Genomic DNA, 19517 nt, shown 5'->3' on the forward strand with positions numbered 1-19517 from the left:
TTTTTACTAGATTGTTTTTGTAGCACTTATATCGGCGTTAACATGTTACCATGTCCATTCAACAAATTGGAGAAAACATGTTCTGAGGGCAATTGTTTCTTGCTTAGACATTAGACCAAGTAGCCTCTACCATCGGGTAGTGATAGTGGTACGCTCCTATTAATTCTTGATACAGTTGATTTTCAAGGTAAATGGTCTTTCTTCTCGAGACATAACCAGTTTTATCTGGGGTTTATTTTCTTAATACAGAAATGTGTGCAACCAACTATATTATGTATAAAATAAAACATTTTTCTGCTAGGCAACCTTAGCAGGGTTTGGCAACTTACTTGTATAGCTTAGCATATTTCACAGATCTGCTAATTTTTTGTGAGTCAGAAGGACATGCATTCCACAGTTAAGGCATTCAGTGGGAGTGGGGGGAACTGGGCTGATTGAATCTACTGGATCAAGTAATTTATCTGGATGTAAATTGTGTTACCTTGTTCATAAAGATCTTTGAGAGAAGGTTACCAAATAACAGCAACTAGTCCCTTGGCTCCCATAGCAACATTGTGTTTCTTACGCCTAACCAGCATACTTTATAATAAGTCTGCAACCTTTTTTTGTTGTCTCAGGGACACCAATGTGTTAGACATCTGTTCTAAGTCATGTTATAAAAAAAGAATCAGAAAAACAAAAGTAAATATATTGCATGGCCTTTTAAAACAAAATTTCACTTTAAGCAGACGTATTTTCTGTTCAAGGGTAATCCTTTGAAAAATGAGTCTATAAAAGCAGCTCTGTTATATGAGAAGCAGCAGGTGAAATTGACTGCAGGCTTCTTCTGAGAGAGGTGTGAAGAGCCAAAGGTGGACAGGTGCTGCAAGCTACTGAACAGATGCTGCTCTTCCATCATGAAGACTTACTTGGTTAGAAAGATTCAGGGAGAATATTGCACTGTGCTTCACTCAGTCTACTAAAGAAATGTAAACTTTCATTCCTTTCTTGTTCTAGAGTAGCAAGAAGGAAGATCAACGCACGAGGCAGAATTCTGGCAGCCCTCTTGTGCCTCTCCTTTCTGTTGGCTTTGTACTTGGTTGAAGAAAGGGAGAGTGAAAGGGAATTCAGTCTTGGTCCTTCCAGTCAAGTGGATGACCTCACACTGTGTTTCTATAAAGCTATGGAAAATGCTTAGCACTACAGTCACTTGGGAGAACTGCTATGTCCATTCTGTCTTTGTTGTACATTAACTCTTCTGCCTAGTTGACTTTGCTCTCCATTCTCCCCTGCAGAAATTGTGTTGTTCGCAACATTTTAGGCATTTTGTCCTTCTCAGTTGTTTGTTTTTACATCTCTTGCTTTGTTAATTGCCATGACTCAATAGGTCTACACAGAATAATGCTGTCATTATCTGTTTTTTTTGTTTTTTTTTTTTCTGATTTGTAGTACATAAATCACATGTTTCTAGAATTTGGAGTTAGTTTTAAAAGGGAGGTATTATCCTGTATCTGTTTTTAAAGGAAGTTGACAGAGATTCATGTGTATGTTTCTCTTGAATAACAAAGGACTATAAGAACAGAGCCACTTCAAGGCTTTCCAGCAAGGTTAATGAAATTAAATTTTGCTTTCCAGTGAAGGTTTATCTCACCAAGGCTGTGAAAGAGGCTGGGAACAGAGATTGCATTGCAACAACTGCAAGTATTCCTTTCTGTTCTTTGAAGCAATATCTGCCATCCTACAGACGTGTTCCTGGGAGCTTCAGCAAGTTCAGCCATCCATGCTAGGAACTGGCAAAGAGATCAGAAAAACCAGCTTGGCACTCTGTTGCCTTAGAGTTTGGCTGTATCTAAAGAGTCCATGCCTGAGTGGACCAACTAGCAAGTGAAAAACGTGAGTTCTCCAGACTTGGATGGACTCTGCAGAGGAGTAAGAGGAGTTTTGGGTGTAGGGGAAGGAGGATGATAGGTACTTGTTAGAATCTGGAATTTGTTGGAGTTCACAGCGTTTGTGCAGTACTTGCTGTGTTGATATCTCTATCTAAAGGATTATTCCTCTTATCACTATCAGGGAAGTAAAAACCTTGTCCAATGTAACCTTGGAGAGATAAGAGAAAAAAGCTAAGGTTTTACTTGCAACTGAGTAATTAATAGCAGCAGTTTCCCACTCATCCCCATGGCCCATCACAGGCTAGGTGGAGGTATTAATCTTCAGCTACATATTTTTGTCATCTCTCTCATCCTTGTGTCAGTGGGTAACTTGCAGTGGGACTTAAGAAGTTGTAAAGCCCAAATGCAACCCCACTAGCAAACCGCCCTTGTTACTTATTCTCCTGTTTAAGAATCCAAACAGTAACATGTTTTCTTCAAGGAGTTGGAAATGGAATCAGTCATATGCTTCAGGTTGGCACCATAGCTCCGTGGCGCAATAAAGCACAAAGGACAGCTTAGGAGTGTTGTAGGATGCCTAATGAAAATCAAGGCAAATGACAACCTCAGACGTGGAAGATGTGCATGGTAGAGAAGTGTGTTTGAGTGCTAATCTTTGATATGAAGGGCTGTGTAGAATAATTTTAAAGCAATTATTGCTATAATGAGCAGCAGTCTTGTACTAGTGTTCTCTTGTGTGACTCATCCTGCCTCCAGCTTAGTGAAGCTGAAAAAAAGCATGAAATATACCTTCACAGCAAAGTATATTGACTTCCTTGGTCAAGTTTACTAAAGACTGACCAATGACAGTAAATACCTCAACATTATCCTTAAAACCCTCCTTTTCATGGTGTCTCTCTGAACTCAAAACACCTTAAGCAAAGAGTTCGCAGTGTGTCTGCTGGTAGGCCCAGCTTTTTTGTGATGCCAGACATCACTTGGAAATGAATTAATCAGGGTCACTACTCTGACTTTGGTACCACATATAAATAACCCAGTCTAACTGCACCTTGCTCTTTCATAGCAGGTCGGGCAGGCCAGATCCTGGCCTTTTCTTGGGTTTCTTTTGCTACAGTGTGGTTTAACAGGCTACCTACAGGTTAATCTGTCCTGTCAGGCATTACTCTCTGGTTGACCCTCCTCCCTTTCCGAAGGAGACAAGGAACAGATGTTCAAGCAGTGACTCTTTCACTTGCCTGCCAAATCTAACTCAGAGGGCACACTGTGTCTGCTGCAAGGACTTTAGAGCACCGGCTTCCCTCTCTTCCCAAACCACAGAAGGAGAATGAGGCCAGCTCACCTGTCTTGGTACCACAATCCATCCAATCTCATTCCTTTCCTTCCTTTTTTGTCTCTCTCTCCCTTTTTTTTTTTTCTCTTTTCTTCGTCACTGCTGGTTTTAGCCTTGATTCTCCTTTGCTCACACAGCATCGAACTTAGCCGACTGTGGCAAACATCTCTCCAGCACACTTGTGTTTCTGTACCTGGAAAACACATACACAAACTTCTGCAGATGTGAGCACCGGAAAATGAGTTTGGAGCCACCTTGCAGGCATGAGGTGGATGTATGAAGAAAGGAAGAAAAGCAGCTGCTTGCAGAAGTCGGGGACATCTTTCAGTGCACCCTAGAATCTGACTTGGGCTCTCCAATTGCTGCTAAGCAGAAGCAGTATAGTTTGCTTTATTGCTAAATTTCAGGTCAGCTTCTGTCTGTTTCCAGCCCCATTGTGCTGTTTCACAAAAGTGACTTTGAGAGAGTGTCTGAATTCCCCTCGCCTTGCTGAGAACAAGGGCATTTGACCCAAATCATAGGGCCCTGAAGAGTGAGAAAGTTTCCCTGTTAGGAGTAAGATTCTCTGTCTAGTCCTGGCATAAAGCCAGGCTTTTTTATTGAGTTCTCTGTTGCAGAATCCTGTGAAAGATATCGGAAAAAAAAAAAAAAAAAAAAACCACCAAACTTCACATACTTCTTTACTGGCAGCCTTGAGTTTTAAATCATTCCAATTTTGTCTTCCTCTGTCACAGCTAGGCATCCTGTTCTAACTTGAAAATTTCATTAGTGTCTTGAGCATTTCTCCATACTGCAACCTCAGAAGTTGCAGACTTTCCTATCTCCACTGAGTTCTCGCAATGGCAGAGTGAAGATGTGTGCGCCAGGAAACTGGGAAGACAGAATTACAACAGCATATTTGTTCAGTTGTTGAATAAACATTTCAACAAAGCCCACAATGAGTCATCACATTAAGAGCTGTCCTTTGTATCCTCCTTGGGACTGCTTTTATAAAATGAATATAAAAGTCAGACCCAGTTAATCCAAATAATTTTGCAAATTAAGGTCTACAGGCTTTTAAAAGCATACCTACCCCTGTGGACTGGCAGAAGGAAGTTGCTCTGCCTGTACTGGAGTTGCTAGATGCACTTTTGAGTGCAGAGCTGCGAGTCCCTCATGGGGCTGCTGGGGAAGCACATGCACTGTCAAAAGCTGCCATGTGGGTTCAGACTGTAGAGTGTGCGCTGGGCTGCAGCTGTCATGGAAATGAATTTTACCAGTGAGATCATGATAACTGCCTCAACTTTCCCCATGGAATGGGCTCAAGAAGCACATATGAGAGGATTCAAACTATACATCCTTTGTCCTCCTGTACACCTTATGTATAAACTATCTGAATCTGGCCTATAATCCTCTCTCAGGTCAAAAATAAATCTTTGTATTATGTGTGTATATAAGCTTATTTTCTATGAACACTCAGCCATAAGAATAATCAAAAAGTGGATCTTTGAAGTTGATCTGCCTTATGCAGGAAGTGGCTCTGTTTAAAATAGGACCACATTTTAGTTTTGCTGTTTTGCTTCCTTTACGTGAAATCCTAAGGCTTTCATTTCAGGGAAACGAAAGGTGTTTTAGTGTTCTGTATCTCTGAAAGGATTAAAGGGACATCTCAAACATGAAAAGGTAGCCTTTCTGGATTCCCTAAATATATACCATTGAAAATGAAGTAGGTGAATTAATATGATTTGGATACTCAGGAGCTGATTCCAATGCAAGCCTAAGTGCAGACAGAAGATTCTGCACCAGCATAACGTGGCCAGTTCAAAATACTTATCACAGTGATGTCGTCTTTTCTCAGGTGCACTTTCACTTGTTTTTGCAGGGCAGCAGTGAGCAAGTTCATTCTGCCTGTGCTTCAAGAAAAGTCAAACTGTTTAACTGGAATGAGACTGACTGGGCTCTGCTTCGGTAGCCTAAAATTCCTGCCCATGTGACAGTTTTGACTGTGCCAGTAATGCTTTTGTTTAAAAAATAATCACTAAGCCTGTTCCTGATTTGCTGTTGAAGTGGACAGAGCATGTTTTTGTTTTAAATCACCTTGTTTGCCTACAGCTAAGCTAAAAGGCCACTGCAGAGTGTGATTCAGTACTCTAAACACAAGCTGTTTTACAGAGCATGGGACATCTGAGACCTCTGCATGGGAGTGGCACACGTGAGATACTGCCTCTGGTGTACCCATGCCCTTCCAAGGCAGCAGCAGGAGGCCAAACAGAATTTCCTAGGTTATCTAAAATGGCACAAGGTATCTACATTTAAGCAAATAATCCCTTCCTGTGTAATCTTGGTTTTTCTCTGCTTGAAATCTGGAAGAATTAGTTTATCCGCCACCACACATGCATGTGCTCTCAACCTTCTTCAGTTTGTGGAGGGTTCAAGATAAGAATACAGCTGTCTCTATGAGCTGGGGTTTGCCCTGCACCAGACACTGCAATGACAATTTGTATTTCTTTCTGATCCAAAAAATAATTATTGTTTTTACTAGTCTACAGAAAGAAATTTCATTTCAATCTCCTTCAGAGAGTGCTGATGATAAACTCGTATCTCTTCCCTTTCATATCTAGGCATTTCTGATAGAAACACCCTGCATTCTTTTAAGATTTTCAGTACTTATAAACCCTTAGATGTTCAGAGGTTTTGTGTAACTGGAAAGGCTTTTCAGAAACCAGTGGGTGACATTATTCTGCATTGAATTATATAGGAAAAGAGGACCTAGAAGGATCATTGCTTTATAAAAGATGACAGGAATCCCTCATCACCAACAGATGCATGGGCTGTGGTAGCAATATTGTAATGCCATATATATGGTTTGAAGGAGTTGAAGTGTCTACAGGAATTACTATTTTTTACCTTTAAATACCAGTGCTTGATATATATCTTGTTCTTGCTTTTTGTTATGTGACATATTCATATGTGATGTGCCTTGAAAATCAACAGCTTCTCTGATTTCTGTCCTGTGAAATCTAGCGTTATTTGTTAGGTTTGAGTAACTTCATCAGGTAAGGGAAACTGCATTAAGATTCAGACACCAGTTCATCAGTCCTTCAGGCAAAGGTAAATCCCAGGTGATGGGCAGGATATTAGTAGCAATATAAAGTTGGTGATTCCATCTACACTTATAAAAACAAATCAAATCTGTACAAAACCTCTGGCCCACATAAGGAAAAAATTTACCAGTGATCAATTCAATTAAATAAAAAACCCTCTAAACTTCGCAGCTTTCCTGGCCCAAATTAATGTGTAATTAGAGAAGACTGCATGGTAAACAAGAAAAAGGAAAGCATGGTTTTGGTTTTGTTTCTGCCTTTCAGTTTGGCAATTACTCCAGTTCCAAAGATTTTACAAACTTCAGTAGAACTAAGAGCTGAGTTTTTGCTCTAGACAAACACCTACCAGTAAAGAAAGGACTAAAGTGTGCTCATTTCACTTTTTTTTAGCAGTATAGCAAATTTCAGAAATGACTCCTCAACTTAAAATAATGAAAGTTTCTAGAACTGATAATACATCTGAGACTAAAATGGTCTTTAATGCACCTCCTAGCTGAAAGATGCGATTGTGTAAGTGTACTTGCATGAAAAAAACAACAATAGATTTAGGGATATATATTTAAGACTGAACTTCAAAAAATACAACTTATTTTCACTTTGTAAACTTTTCTTGCAGAAATAAGAAGCAATATAGACACTGCACTGTGTATGACAATAAGAAATGGCAGATTCCTATTGATTCAACACACTCAGAATCTCGTTAGTTATCAAATGGGACTTGAGTGCTGCCAACAAATAAACAACATTTTTTTTCATTCTTTGCTGCCCAAAGTCACCAAATACAGCTTAGTCTGGAGTGCATTTGTTGTTCCTGCTAGAGGTGATATAAAATAAAAATTAGTTTTAGATACACAGATTTTTTTTCCCTCCTTCCTTCAGGCTGTTGAAGAATGCACAGAATGAAGTTCATTTCAAAAACTGGTATCAGAAACTACTGGCTGCTCTCCAATTCTGTGCTGGAAAAGCCCTGAACAATGAGTTTTCTAAGGAGGGGAAACTTATCAGAATTCTGGAAGACATTGCCAAAAAAGTAAAAGCTGCCAGTGACCCAAAAAAAAAGGTTTGTTAAAAAAAAAAATACCTCCCATACCATCTAAGTTTCTTCAGGTAATTTTATTCTTTCAAAGGTGATACCACTTTCCCATAATGCCTTTTACATAATAATCACAATATTTGGCTAAAATTTGTAAAATTTTATGCTGCTCTGAAAACAAATAAAATTCCTGTATTTAATGGGCCACCTCTTACCACTATTACTCTTGGGGTCAGCAGATCTTTTAAGCCATTTAAATTCCTTCATCAATGGTTTCTCAACCAGACTTGGAGGTGGTCAGAAACATTGGCAACATGGATACACATATCTGTAGAGATGCATTCCTGGCAGTAGAAGGCTTGCAGTCTTCTTCTCCAGTGGGTGCAGCTTTTATATTGCATAGCTACATTTCCAGTTCAAAACTGTTAATTTTCCAAGACAGCTATTGTTACTTACCTGATGTGTAAAACTGTTTCTTGCTGAGATCTCTGCAAGACAGACCAGAAAGCCAAATAAAAATATACCTGCCACTGCTGGTTATCATGAAAGTTATCATGAGTTCTTTTTGCCTTGTTAAGGATTCAAAGATTTTCAAAGGATTTTTCAGAAAACTCTCTGTTGTTACTGAGAACAGCAAAGCAAACATGGAAGTAGAAAGACAAAAAAATATTTGCAAGGAGAAAAGTCTGTGTAAAGAAAAAGGAATAGTAGTGATACATTATACATTACTGATGTATAATTTAGATTTTAGAGACTAATCTCAAGGCTGCAGTTAATGTGATACTGAGAAACTCCCAAAATTTGCAGTTAACACACCTACAATTACGCAAGGGAGATCGCAGTGTTGAGGCAACAAACAGCAAATTGTAAAGCTGTCCAACAAGGCAAGACATGAGATGCAGCAAGGCAGGTGCAAGGCTAATCAGCCCCTAATTAAAGGTATTGAATCTGAACCTGCATGTCAGGATGGACTGATAGTGCATCTAGGGAGTAAAAGCATGAATGCAGAGTAAAATTACAGTTCTTATTTTTCATAACTGCACCTCAGTGTGACCTCATTATCTGTGATAAGGTTACATGGATGCTACTAGCTCTAGAAATTGTATTGCTTGTTTAAAATGTAGAAAGACAGTAAACAGCTTAAAAGCTGTGGTTATGTTCTTTCACGTTACCGTAATGATTCACATGTTGCAGGAGGTGTTAAAGGCGGAACTCAACAAACTTCAGCAGTTCTTCCAGGAGGTAAAGGTTTGTCGGCTTCCCCTGAATCCTGCACTTGTTGTCCAAGGCATAGAGGCAGACGTAAGTCTAGCTTATTTTTTTTATGGTTTTTTTTTTTTTTTAAACATAAAGGGGGAGATGGAGTGAATGGCTGCATTGACTGGGAAGTAATCTTACTGGTATTAAGCATGAGTCATCATGTAAACTGACATCCAGCCTGATTACCTTGAAACTGGGGGATTTTGTTGGAGGCAGAGGTGAAGGGGACTGATGAGGTGGGTGTTACATGCGTGTATCACCTGGTGCAGCAGCAACAGCAGGCATTACAAAGTCTGAGCAGCCTGCTCCCAGCTCAGCTCTCTGCCGTGTTGTTGAGATTGGCACGGACACCTGGCTTCCCTGGAGCTGAGACCTGGTCACCGTCCTGCCCAAGTAGCTCTTGGTGGTGGTTTTTTCTCATCCAAGACTCTCCCCCGTCATGGATGGGAGCAGCTAAAGGTCTTGAGCTAATGTTCTTTTTGCTGAGGTGAGACTAGGGACATGACTGAGAACTGCTGAAATATTAAACATTCACAGTAACTTACCTGTGTCTATGACCCTTATTAAAAATTACTTAAAAATAAAGGGAACAACAATGCTGTTTAATGTTCCTTGACTTTGACCACAGTACTAAGACTCTGTTATTCATTGTTTAGAAATGTTTTCATAAACAATATTATGCCAGGAATAGGCTGTTCCAGCTCTGGAGAAGGAAAAGCTATCCAGCAGCAAGACAAAACAAACCTGAAGAGCCATATGAATTACCAGTTGTAGCTGTCTAATTACAGCAATTTGTGCTCTATTTTTGTTCTCTGGCTCATTATCCACAGTGGGCCTGATTCTAAGAGGTTCTCATCCCTTCAGTTGCCTTTGACCTGTGATTCTCCAAGTAATTGCTGTTCAGCCTCGATCTCGCTGAGAACAGAGGTCTTCCAGCACCCTGCAGGTTTGGGCCAATTGTGTGTGATATAAGTCAGAAGAATTTGAAGCCTGCTGGTTCTCACTGCTTTCAGGCTTTTTGGAAATAATGACTAATGGGGACGTATCTCACCACACAGTCGTGCTATTTATACTGCACCAGCTTGGCTGGACAGATACAAAAATTTTAAATATAAGTATCTGAAGAGAGATTCTTTAAAAAAAATTTTTCTTATATCATTATAGGCCATTATCTTGCTAAAAATATATGCAGCTTCTTGATTGAACTGTATGTCAGTATAATAATGCAAATTAGCATTTTAAGTGCTTATAATTACCTAAATTTAATTCATTTTTATATCATCCATTGATTTTACTAGTAGCAAGCACTGCTCCCAGCTTTATCAGTAACACATTACCTCATGGTAACCTTTCAAGCATTTAACAGAGACATTTAAATTGGCAAAATTCCGTAGGGGGGCAGGATTTCGTCATCAATAATAGCTATTGCATGTTGCAGAGGTATGATGTGGTTAAGACAATATTTGTGTGCTTGTACCATGCTTTGAGATGTTTAGATGAAAAGCAAGACACAGATGTGTCTAGTAGTGTTTTTGTTCAAATTAGCCTGCATTGCACTCCACTCAGTAAGGACAGCAGTAGCTCCTGTGGGGTGCTCATTATTTCTAGAAACCAGGCCATTAATTTTCCATTTTCCTTGGTTGTTTTTTTCAGAGGGTTTTTGCCCCTCCTTTTTGTGGTGATGATAATAATACCACCCTAACTCACACAGGATTTGCAGTACTTGGCTCATTAATGCTTTTTGAAGTCCTTTGAGGTCTTCAGGTAGAAGGAGCTGTAGGGCACCAGAAGTCAGAATTTATGTTTAATTAAGATGAATTCCACATAAAATTTGTATTAAAAGATTGTGATTTTCAGAATTTCCTGTATTTTCAGCCAGAGTGAGGTCACTAAAGAAATTAGCAGATTCTTTGGTTCCATAAAGATTGTATGATAGGGCAACTTTTTTTTCAGAAAATAATAGGACCAAAGGTTTTTCAGTGCTTTATGGATTCTCATTAGATCAGTTTAATGTACTTCATCCACTCAGCCCCAGCCAAAGTTTATTGTTAATAGACATGGGTGAAAATGAAAAAGTTACTATGGAAAATATTATCCATTCATATAATCTGGTTATTGAAAGAAAAAAATTGTCTGTGAGAAAGAATTTCTAATTTTCCTGATGCAATTAAACAGTCAATAATATCAATAATTATTTATTTTTGTTATCAGTGCTACTGAGGAATATTTAAAGATGGTACCTTTTTCAAAGGTATTGTATTAGCCTGATGTTTTGTATATGTAATGCTGTTGTTCTTCTGTTTCATCTTTTTTTTCCCTGAAGTCATGTTCATATTTTACATCCAATGCTTTTCCATTAAAAATCTCCTTCATCAATGCAAATGCTCCTAGTGGAAACATCAATGTTATTTTTAAGGTATGTTCTTCCTCTAATCCTCAATTCCTTTTGTATGGAAGATGTTGATTTAAAAATCACTTAATTTGTATTTTAAATATTGAACCTGAGAATGTTTGATTTGGCTCCGCTGTTCACTTTTCCTAATTATTTTTGATGCTAGAACTTTTAATGGAGTATGCTGAGGCAGTGTGCTGAAGTATCAACGTTTTGATCAGTAGAGAATCAAATGACTTCTTACAGTTTTTTTCTTAGTAGAGGCAACCAGGCTAACATATGAACTTTATATTTTAAACCCAGCTTTTTTATCATGCTAGAGTCAGAGGGCAAGTCTCAGAGAAGGGATAGTTCAGAATGACTGAATCCAGTAGCCTTGTCCATATGTCTCTAACAAGTCAAAATTAGATATGTGTTAGAGACTGCATATGCTGTAGAGAACTAATTCTGCCCATGTCAGCCAGCATGGGGAAGTGGGCTGAGAAAGAGGGAGGTGGAGTGGACATCAGAGGAGCTCTGTCTCATTGGAGTTTCTGGGAGGAACTGTGAAAATAAACTCAGGTTTGTTTTCCAGTTGTCACCTTCAGGGCTTCAGAGTTCAGGACAGTGCAGCATCCATCCGCAGAAGACAAAACATGCAATCTAAAGTTATTTTCGAAAAAGCAAGTCTTCGAGAAGAGTGGATACTGTATTTAGAGAACACTGAAATTCATAAAATGGCTGATGGATATAAAACGGTCAGTGTTGTCAAAAATATTATTCCTAGATCTTTTGCAATATCATGTTTCAAAACAGAAGCCTAAGAATTGATAAAAATAAAATAAATTTAAAAAATATTGCTAGCCTCCCCCTAACATGCCCCAAAAGCATACTTCTATTCCTGAAGATCACAGCTGCTCTAAAGGTCAACTTAATTCAAGTCATCCTAGAAATGTTTTTAAATAGCATAAGAACCAGCATTCTAAGTGTTCAGAGAAAGCTGGTTCTTATGCTACTTCATCTGAGAGTCAATGTTAAACAGACAGGTTCCTATTTACTTGAGCAACTTCAGCAAATGCCTGCCCATGCAGCATTTAAACATTTGCACTGGTTTTACCTGGATAGTATTTTCCCTGCCCAGTAACATTCAACCATTCAACAAACAAACAACTGTCCATAGAATCATTAAGGTTGGAAAAGACCTCAAGGATCATCAAGTCTAACCGTCAACCCACACCACCTAACTCACTAAACCATGTTCCTAAGCACCACATCTACACGTTTCTTGAACACCAGGGATGGTGACTCCACCACTTCCCTGGGCAGCCTGTTCCAATGCCTGATCACTCTTTCAGTGAAGAAACGTTTTCTAATATCCAGCCTAAACCTCCCCTGGTGCAACCTGAGGCCATTTCCTCTTGTCCTATCACTTGTTACTTTAGAGAAGAGGCCAGCACCCACCTCACTACAACTTCCTTTCAGGTAGTTGTAGAGAGTGATAAGGTCTCCTCTCAGCATCCTCTTCTCTAGACTAAACAACCCCAGCTCCCTCAGCCACTCCTCGTAATATCTGTGCTCCAGACCCTTCCCCAGCTTCATTGCCCTTCTCTGGACCTGCTCCAGCACCTCAATGTCCTTCTCGTCCATTTGCTGCAGAAGTATTACAGCTGACATCACCTCCTCCTGTCAGCAAACCATTGTGATAAGGTGTCTTTTACTTCTACTTGTACTATAGTTCCATTGTTTGTTCATGATGGATAATGCATACATAAAATGATAAGCACTTTGTTCTGAATTGTCTACTGACTCTATACATGAGGGAAGGAGGGAAGATAACTGGAGAACATTAGACTTTTCTCAGGTTTAGGTACTAAGAAGAATTAATTGGAGTTAAGATTTTATTTTATTTTTAATTTAATTTATTTTTAAATATTTTATTTTTAGTTTATGTCTCCTCAAGTGCTCATTTCGTAGCATTAAATGTCTGTAGATTGGAATGCTTATGTAAAACTAAGGCAATAAAAGAACAAAGCACTTAAAAATACCAGTAAGAGTCACATGTATTTTAGATGAGGCGGGGAGGAGGTAACAAAAGAAAGTGGGGTTTTTTTTTTCACAGGCTATTTACTCAGCCATGGTTGAAGATAATCTCTTCTCCACCTCTTGTGGCTACAATTAAAGCTCTGTTTCACTAAGATTGTTGTTTGACTGACTCCATGGGGAGAGCAGTCAACACTGCATCACTGTTTGAAGCTGAATATGAATCATGTCAGGGATAAAATATAAATTAATGATAAAATTCTCCTTCAGCCTGCTGCAAATAGCAAGTTGTGAAGCTTAACTTTAGACGAATGCTGTCATTTGTGAAAAGGGATCTAGCATTAGGTAGACTTTAAAATGTAACTAAATTAGGATCCTACCTCTGGATTAAATTTTTGAACTCTGGTAATTACACAGGAATAATAAGCAGAAAGGCTACTGTTAAGCAGGAAGCATTTGTTGCCATCTCAGTGGCTGCCAAAACTGTTTCTGCCTGTGTGTGCCATTTACTCTTTCCTCCTTCTGACACAGAAAGATAAGTAGCAGCTTTGAAAAAAAGCAAGAGGGATATACTGTAAGATGAACATAGCTATTCTGGTGAGGAAAAAAAATCCAAATGAAACAGGAAGTTATTTATATCTGGTGTTGAAGGAGAAACCTGTATTTCTTGTGCAATTTTCACAGATAGGTGATGATCTACGTCAAGATATGCTGGTTCTGCAAATTATTCGAGTGATGGACAGTATTTGGCTCCAAGAGGGACTGGATATGCAAATGATCATTTATAGATGTTTATCTACAGGAAAAGGCCAAGGTCAGTTTTACATTACAAACGTTACCTCTATTAGAGTATTTATATCTCATGTAAACAGCACTATACAAAAATCTTCCCTTTAACTTTTTTTTTTCATGGGTGTCTTATATATCTTTCCCCATAAAGAAAAAAAAAAAGCTCAGAATTTTTGTTAGTTAGGCCCTAAATTGTTTGCTTTCCTACTCCTGAATGTTCATTTTATTTATTCATTCTGCCTCTCCAGAATAAGCATAGCCAAACTCATTGAGTTTTGTGGCAACTTGAGCTAGAATTTTCCAAAAGCCTCAACACCAACACTTTGCATGGGATTCTTAAAAGTAACTTCACACATCAAAAAGAGAGCTTTGGAGAAAATTGGCCATAGCTACTAAAGTTTTAATCCAGTGTGATCCTGCATAAATGCTTAAATGAACCTAGATGCACGTGGCTATGGAAAGTACCTGTAGACAAGCAATGACAGCTTCACAGTGTTGATTCTGAAATATTACTCTTGCAATTTATGCTGCTTAGGGCAGGCCTGACTCATCTGAAAGCTTTATTTCTCTCCTTTATGGTTGTTATAGCGGAGCTGAAGCGGGGATACCAATTGCTTGCTAAAGAAATTTACTGACAGCAATAAGCTTACTGTTTTTTACTGACTCTCCAAATCTTTTACTGAATATAATCCTTGCACAAATAGAAGACTGATATATCCAGATTACCTGCTGTACAAAAACCACAAAAAAAAAAAAAAAATCATTGCTTTCCAAGCCATGAAGAGGAAATGAGACAGGATGAATGATCTGAAGGAGCTAGGAGAAAACATAGATGAGTTCTGCTGGGTGGTTAACGTGACCTGAAAAAGGTTCCTCCCTTTGTAGAGCTGGGAGTCAAAGCCCAAAGGCTTCTGCTTCAAAGGCAAATAATACAAGAATACCATTTCTGAACTTAATATTATAGTGTCACCTATATACTAACATTTAATTTGATTTTTGCTGAGAAAGATGCAGGGATCATCTGCAAATAATATTGTCTGCCTGACAGTCTTCCTTTCAGCACTATAGCAGCAGAAAACCTCTCGTTGTCTGATAGATTTTTCTCACAGTGTCTTTCCTTATGAACTACAGAAGTTTTAATATAATTGATTTGTAGTTAATGCTTAAGAGCAAAAGGACTAAGTGATATGCCTGGGGCCCATACCAGACATGTGCTGAAGTAGCCTTGTGCACCCAGGTCTTCCAAGTCCTAAGCTGACGACTTGCTCTGTGGGCCATTTTTTCTACACAATGGAGATAGGAGATGATAATTTCATAGTCATGGGAACACAGAGAAATGTGAAAAGCAGATAAAACACTGGTAGGATGCTACTTTTCAGGCACGGTGTAGTAGAGGAGCAACTGAAATTGTTAGAGAAAGCCAAAGCCCTTCCTGTAGTGCAGAGTTGTGGGATGACATGCTATGGAACCACACACAGGGACAGAAGGCTGGTGAGCCAGATCTCAGTTCCAAAAAAGGAATTAAGTGCATGCAGTAGAGGCAGAAGGTTCAAGTGAAGCATTGCAAAATGCTTGGCTTCTCTCTGCACTTCAAAGTCCCAGTTTATGTCATCCTGGATAGGACTGATTTCTGCCCTATCTAGTATCCTTTCTTCCAGCTGTGATCAGCATCACATGCTGCAGTAAAATTTGTGTAGCATTCTTGACAATAAACACATATGAAGTAACTTTATATTTCATAGTAAATATCTGATCCTATTTTTTATAGGTTTTTGTTGTTTGTGTATGTGTTTTGCCCACTTTGAATCTTGTTAAATTATGGGCCTTGTTGGTACCTTGAGGTAGCTATTTCCTCAATATTGTTATTCATGTTTTTATTTCTCATTAGCAGAACTGCCACTTTTTACTAAGTGTCCTTTGTTTTTTGTATCCAAAGAGAAAAACAATCCTGATCTATATTTTTTATTGTATTCACTATTTTATAAGCTTTTAAGAATGTATTTTTTCTGTATGGAATGATCCAACAATAGGCAATATGCATTGATGATCTTCATATCTTTTTAAAGTTGAGGGTTTTTCATGTGAACTCTTTTCTATCTGATTAGGACTGGTACAGATGGTGCCAGATGCTACTACACTAGCGAAGATCCACAGCAAGTCTGGCCTGATAGGACCACTGAAAGAAAACACAATTAAAAAATGGTTCCGTCATCACCATCCTCTGGAATCGAGTTACCAAGAGGTAACATCATCATGAAGCTTATTATACATTTCATGTTTTACCATGAGAAAAAACAAACCGAATGGCAGTAAGCAGCAAAAACAACTGGCTCAGACACAAGCCATGAAAGTCGCACGCATAGAAGCCAGGGAATTGACTTAAATGCCACTCTCTTCCTGAGGAGATGTTGCTCTGGATCGGGTGCATTGTAATACATTTTGTATAAAAATGTGTCATAGAGATGAAGTTTAGTAGCAAAGTGAAGAGAAGCTGAAGTAGAAATTAAATATTGAACTCAAAAACTTTTATTTTTTTGGTCAGCTCTCTAAATATTTTTTTTAATATAAACCATGCAAATTCTCAGTGGATTTTCTGTATTTGGAACTGACCATGTAAATACTCACAGTTTTAGAAAGCTGTTTTATCAAACCTACCTAGTCATATGATACATAAGGTCATGCTTTTCATGTCATATTGTGGGAACCCTTGTAATGCATCTGATTTTATGAAACTGGATATTGTGCATGAGCCAAAACTTTGGAAATTTTATTTATAGAAGCAGAGGTTTCCCAAGGAAATCTCTCTATTCATTCTTTGTTATCTGATCGTGTTCTAAGGCCCTTGAAAAACTTTTTAATGTTTTTGTCTCTGGGACAATTTTTAGAACTCTACTCCATGACAACAGTAGATTAGTAGCCAACATTTTAATTTTAAAGGGGATCTTTGAGTGTTTACCACTCTGAAAATAAAGTGCTTTTATAACAGTTTATTAGTAGATGTATAGGAGAAATATGTTTGGTAAACTTTAGTAATTTGGTAATTATTCCGTAGGCATTTATTCATCGACATTTTCAGTAAGAACACTTGAATTCCTAGTATATCATCTTGAGTCAATTAAACAGGAACAATCTGTATAGAATTTTATTTTTACAAGTTTGTATGTTTACGGTGTTATGGTAGAAGTGCATTTCAATTGAAAAGTGCAACATTTCCCTTGAAAAGTGAGGTACTATTAGTTATTAATTGAGAATCTGATTTCTTGCTGCTGGTGCTGTTTGTAAAAAGTACCATTAATGTGGTTTTAGAATATTCCAGTTTCTACCCATTTTCTTTTAATTTTTAAACATGTAAAATAGTCAGATCTGATTGCACAGGGCATGCATAAAATTACTACTCTGCATTCACCTTGCACTGGCTGGTGAATGAACATTTCTCTTTTACTCATACAATACTGTTTCTAAGGTACTCAAAAAACTCATGGCAGAATAAGCTTTAATATCCTCATTTTACAGCTGGGTGAACAAAATCACAGAAAGCTTAGGTATTTTATCCAAGGTCATCGAAGTGAGTTAAGTAGTACAGTTAAACATAAAATTCACCAAAATCTTTTGCTGTGGCCTGTGTCTTCCGCAGTGCTGTCATTCATATCAGCCGTCACAGGTTGCACCCAGCATCTACAGAAAAGCCTCAATGCCTAAATAATGATTTACCTTGGCTAATGTAAAAACATTATGTCCAAAAACATAAAGATCCGAGATTAGGATTGTGTAGGTTTCTGTATAAATGAATCACATCGTGCTTGAGATTCATGGGAGATTAAGATTTACGAATAAGCACTGCATTTTCAGTTCTTAAACTGTAGTAGATAGGATTCAATAAAGACAAAAGCTCTTCCTTTTGCTTTGGGGTAGAAGAATGACCATCATTTGAATCATCAATAACTCTCCCCTGAGACAGGACACTGAACAACACTGAGTGTTGTGAAAGAGGTTGGGTAGATTCTTCTACTAGGAGAAGTTGCAGTTATTAAATCACACTCAGGTTAGCAGAAAATTTGGAATCCACCTATGAGTGTCTGGTGAGCACATCATTAACCTGTACATTTTCCTACGTCTGCCATGGGCACGTCTTTGGCAAAGAGCAATGCCACAATATAATATTGTAAAGAGATTCATGAGATAGATCTGAATGAGCCACTCTACTTACATGAGGCTGTAAAAAGGTGTGAAAGTACACATCTCCACCACGTAAAAGAGCATCAGAAGAGTAGGTTATATTAAACACAACTGCTAGACGGGTTTTTGATTTAGTCACTCTCTTGGGTCTCTCTGCATGACGCTAGGTTTGATCCTATAGTCTATTCAGATTCACAGATGCTATGAGCAGAAAATTATTTAGCCTTTCTTTGTTTCAGTTAATTTCTGTAAAATGGGGTTTAATTCTTTGGACTGGAATATTGTGAGACTTGATTAATTAGGATTTGGAAAGGCAATTGAGTTATGGAGGAGAAATACCCATGTAGGTACAGAACAGCACAGTGGGTGTAAAATAACCTTTCTTTACAAAGCAAATGGTTAAATTTGTGGATTTCCAACTGATTTCAAAACAATTGTTTTTACAATATACATGCAGGCTATTGAACAGAACGACAGCTTCCTGCCAAGAAGCTTGCTTTTCTTAGGTGCCTTTCACCTTAGAAGTTTTCCATAGAATTCCAAGTATACATAAAACACAAGGTGAAAACCTCATGCATAGAATTGTCCTTGCATTGTAACTTTGAAATTTGTGTATTACTTGAGTACGATTCCTACGAACATCTGTCTGTTAAAATTCTAGCAATGTACATAGCCCTTGTAGAACTGCAATTTTTTGTTTTCTTGTTAGCATCACAAACAAATACATGTCTGTATATTTCCAGTAAGTGCTTTTGTTTTACTAACTAGGCAATAAGGAATTTCTTTTATTCCTGCGCCGGCTGGTGTGTTGTTACCTTCATTCTGGGAGTCTGTGATCGACACAGTGACAACATAATGCTGACAAATGCTGGACACATGTTCCACATAGATTTTGGAAGATTTTTAGGTCATGCACAGACATTTGGAAGCATAAGAAGGTCAGTATCTATAGTAACGCACATATTAAACTTTAAAGCAGTGTTCTGAAATTTCAGTCTTATCAACACCCATGGAAAAAAATAGAAATGAGACCATACTATTTTTCCTTTCTGAATTTTCTGAAACAACATTTTCTCATTGTTCACAGAACCTCTAAAAAATATAGAAATTACTAGAAAAGGAATTAAAATAAGATGTTGGAGATCCCCTTTCAGTCTAAAAAAAATCTAAATCCTTGTTTGGTCAGAAATTTGAACTATGCAGTTCACTAGTCACCAGAACAGTAGACTGGCCAGTGCCAAAAGAATTCTGATGTTCATTGTTCTTTTCTAACAGAGGAATGTTCCTATAATGGATCCAAAACCATAGATCTATGTAATTTACCACTTTCTTACCATATTCAGAGAAGAAACCAAATTTCATGGAGAATAATTACACCATGCCTCTGTGGGTAAAATTGCAAACTTTTAAATTATCTTTTTAACCACACTGAGCTCAGGGGCTGTTTTGCAAATGTCTCATTCTACCAAAACAAGACTGTGATTTTTCTCTGTTTATATCTGTCTGTGATGTAACTATCCCATGACAGACATAAATAAATTAGTGTGATCATGTATTCTAGTTCCTT

At 38.1% G+C, this 19517-nt stretch overlaps 1 protein-coding gene across 1 annotated transcript in view; it reads left to right on the forward strand.

Annotated features, from left to right (window-relative positions):
* Positions 1–19517, forward strand: part of PIK3C2G (phosphatidylinositol-4-phosphate 3-kinase, catalytic subunit type 2 gamma) — a gene marked incomplete at its 3' end in the record, with an annotated part of 122058 nt that overhangs the window by 54728 nt on the left and 47813 nt on the right. Inside the window, 6 exon segments of the mRNA XM_010082727.1 lie at positions 7161–7341; positions 8509–8616; positions 10898–10990; positions 13670–13799; positions 15880–16016; positions 18719–18888. Of these exon segments, the coding sequence (XP_010081029.1) occupies positions 7161–7341; positions 8509–8616; positions 10898–10990; positions 13670–13799; positions 15880–16016; positions 18719–18888 (819 nt within the window).

This window comes from Pterocles gutturalis, unplaced genomic scaffold (genome assembly GCF_000699245.1).
Source record: "Pterocles gutturalis isolate BGI_N339 unplaced genomic scaffold, ASM69924v1 scaffold970, whole genome shotgun sequence".
NCBI classification, from domain to species: Eukaryota; Metazoa; Chordata; class Aves; order Pterocliformes; family Pteroclidae; genus Pterocles; species Pterocles gutturalis.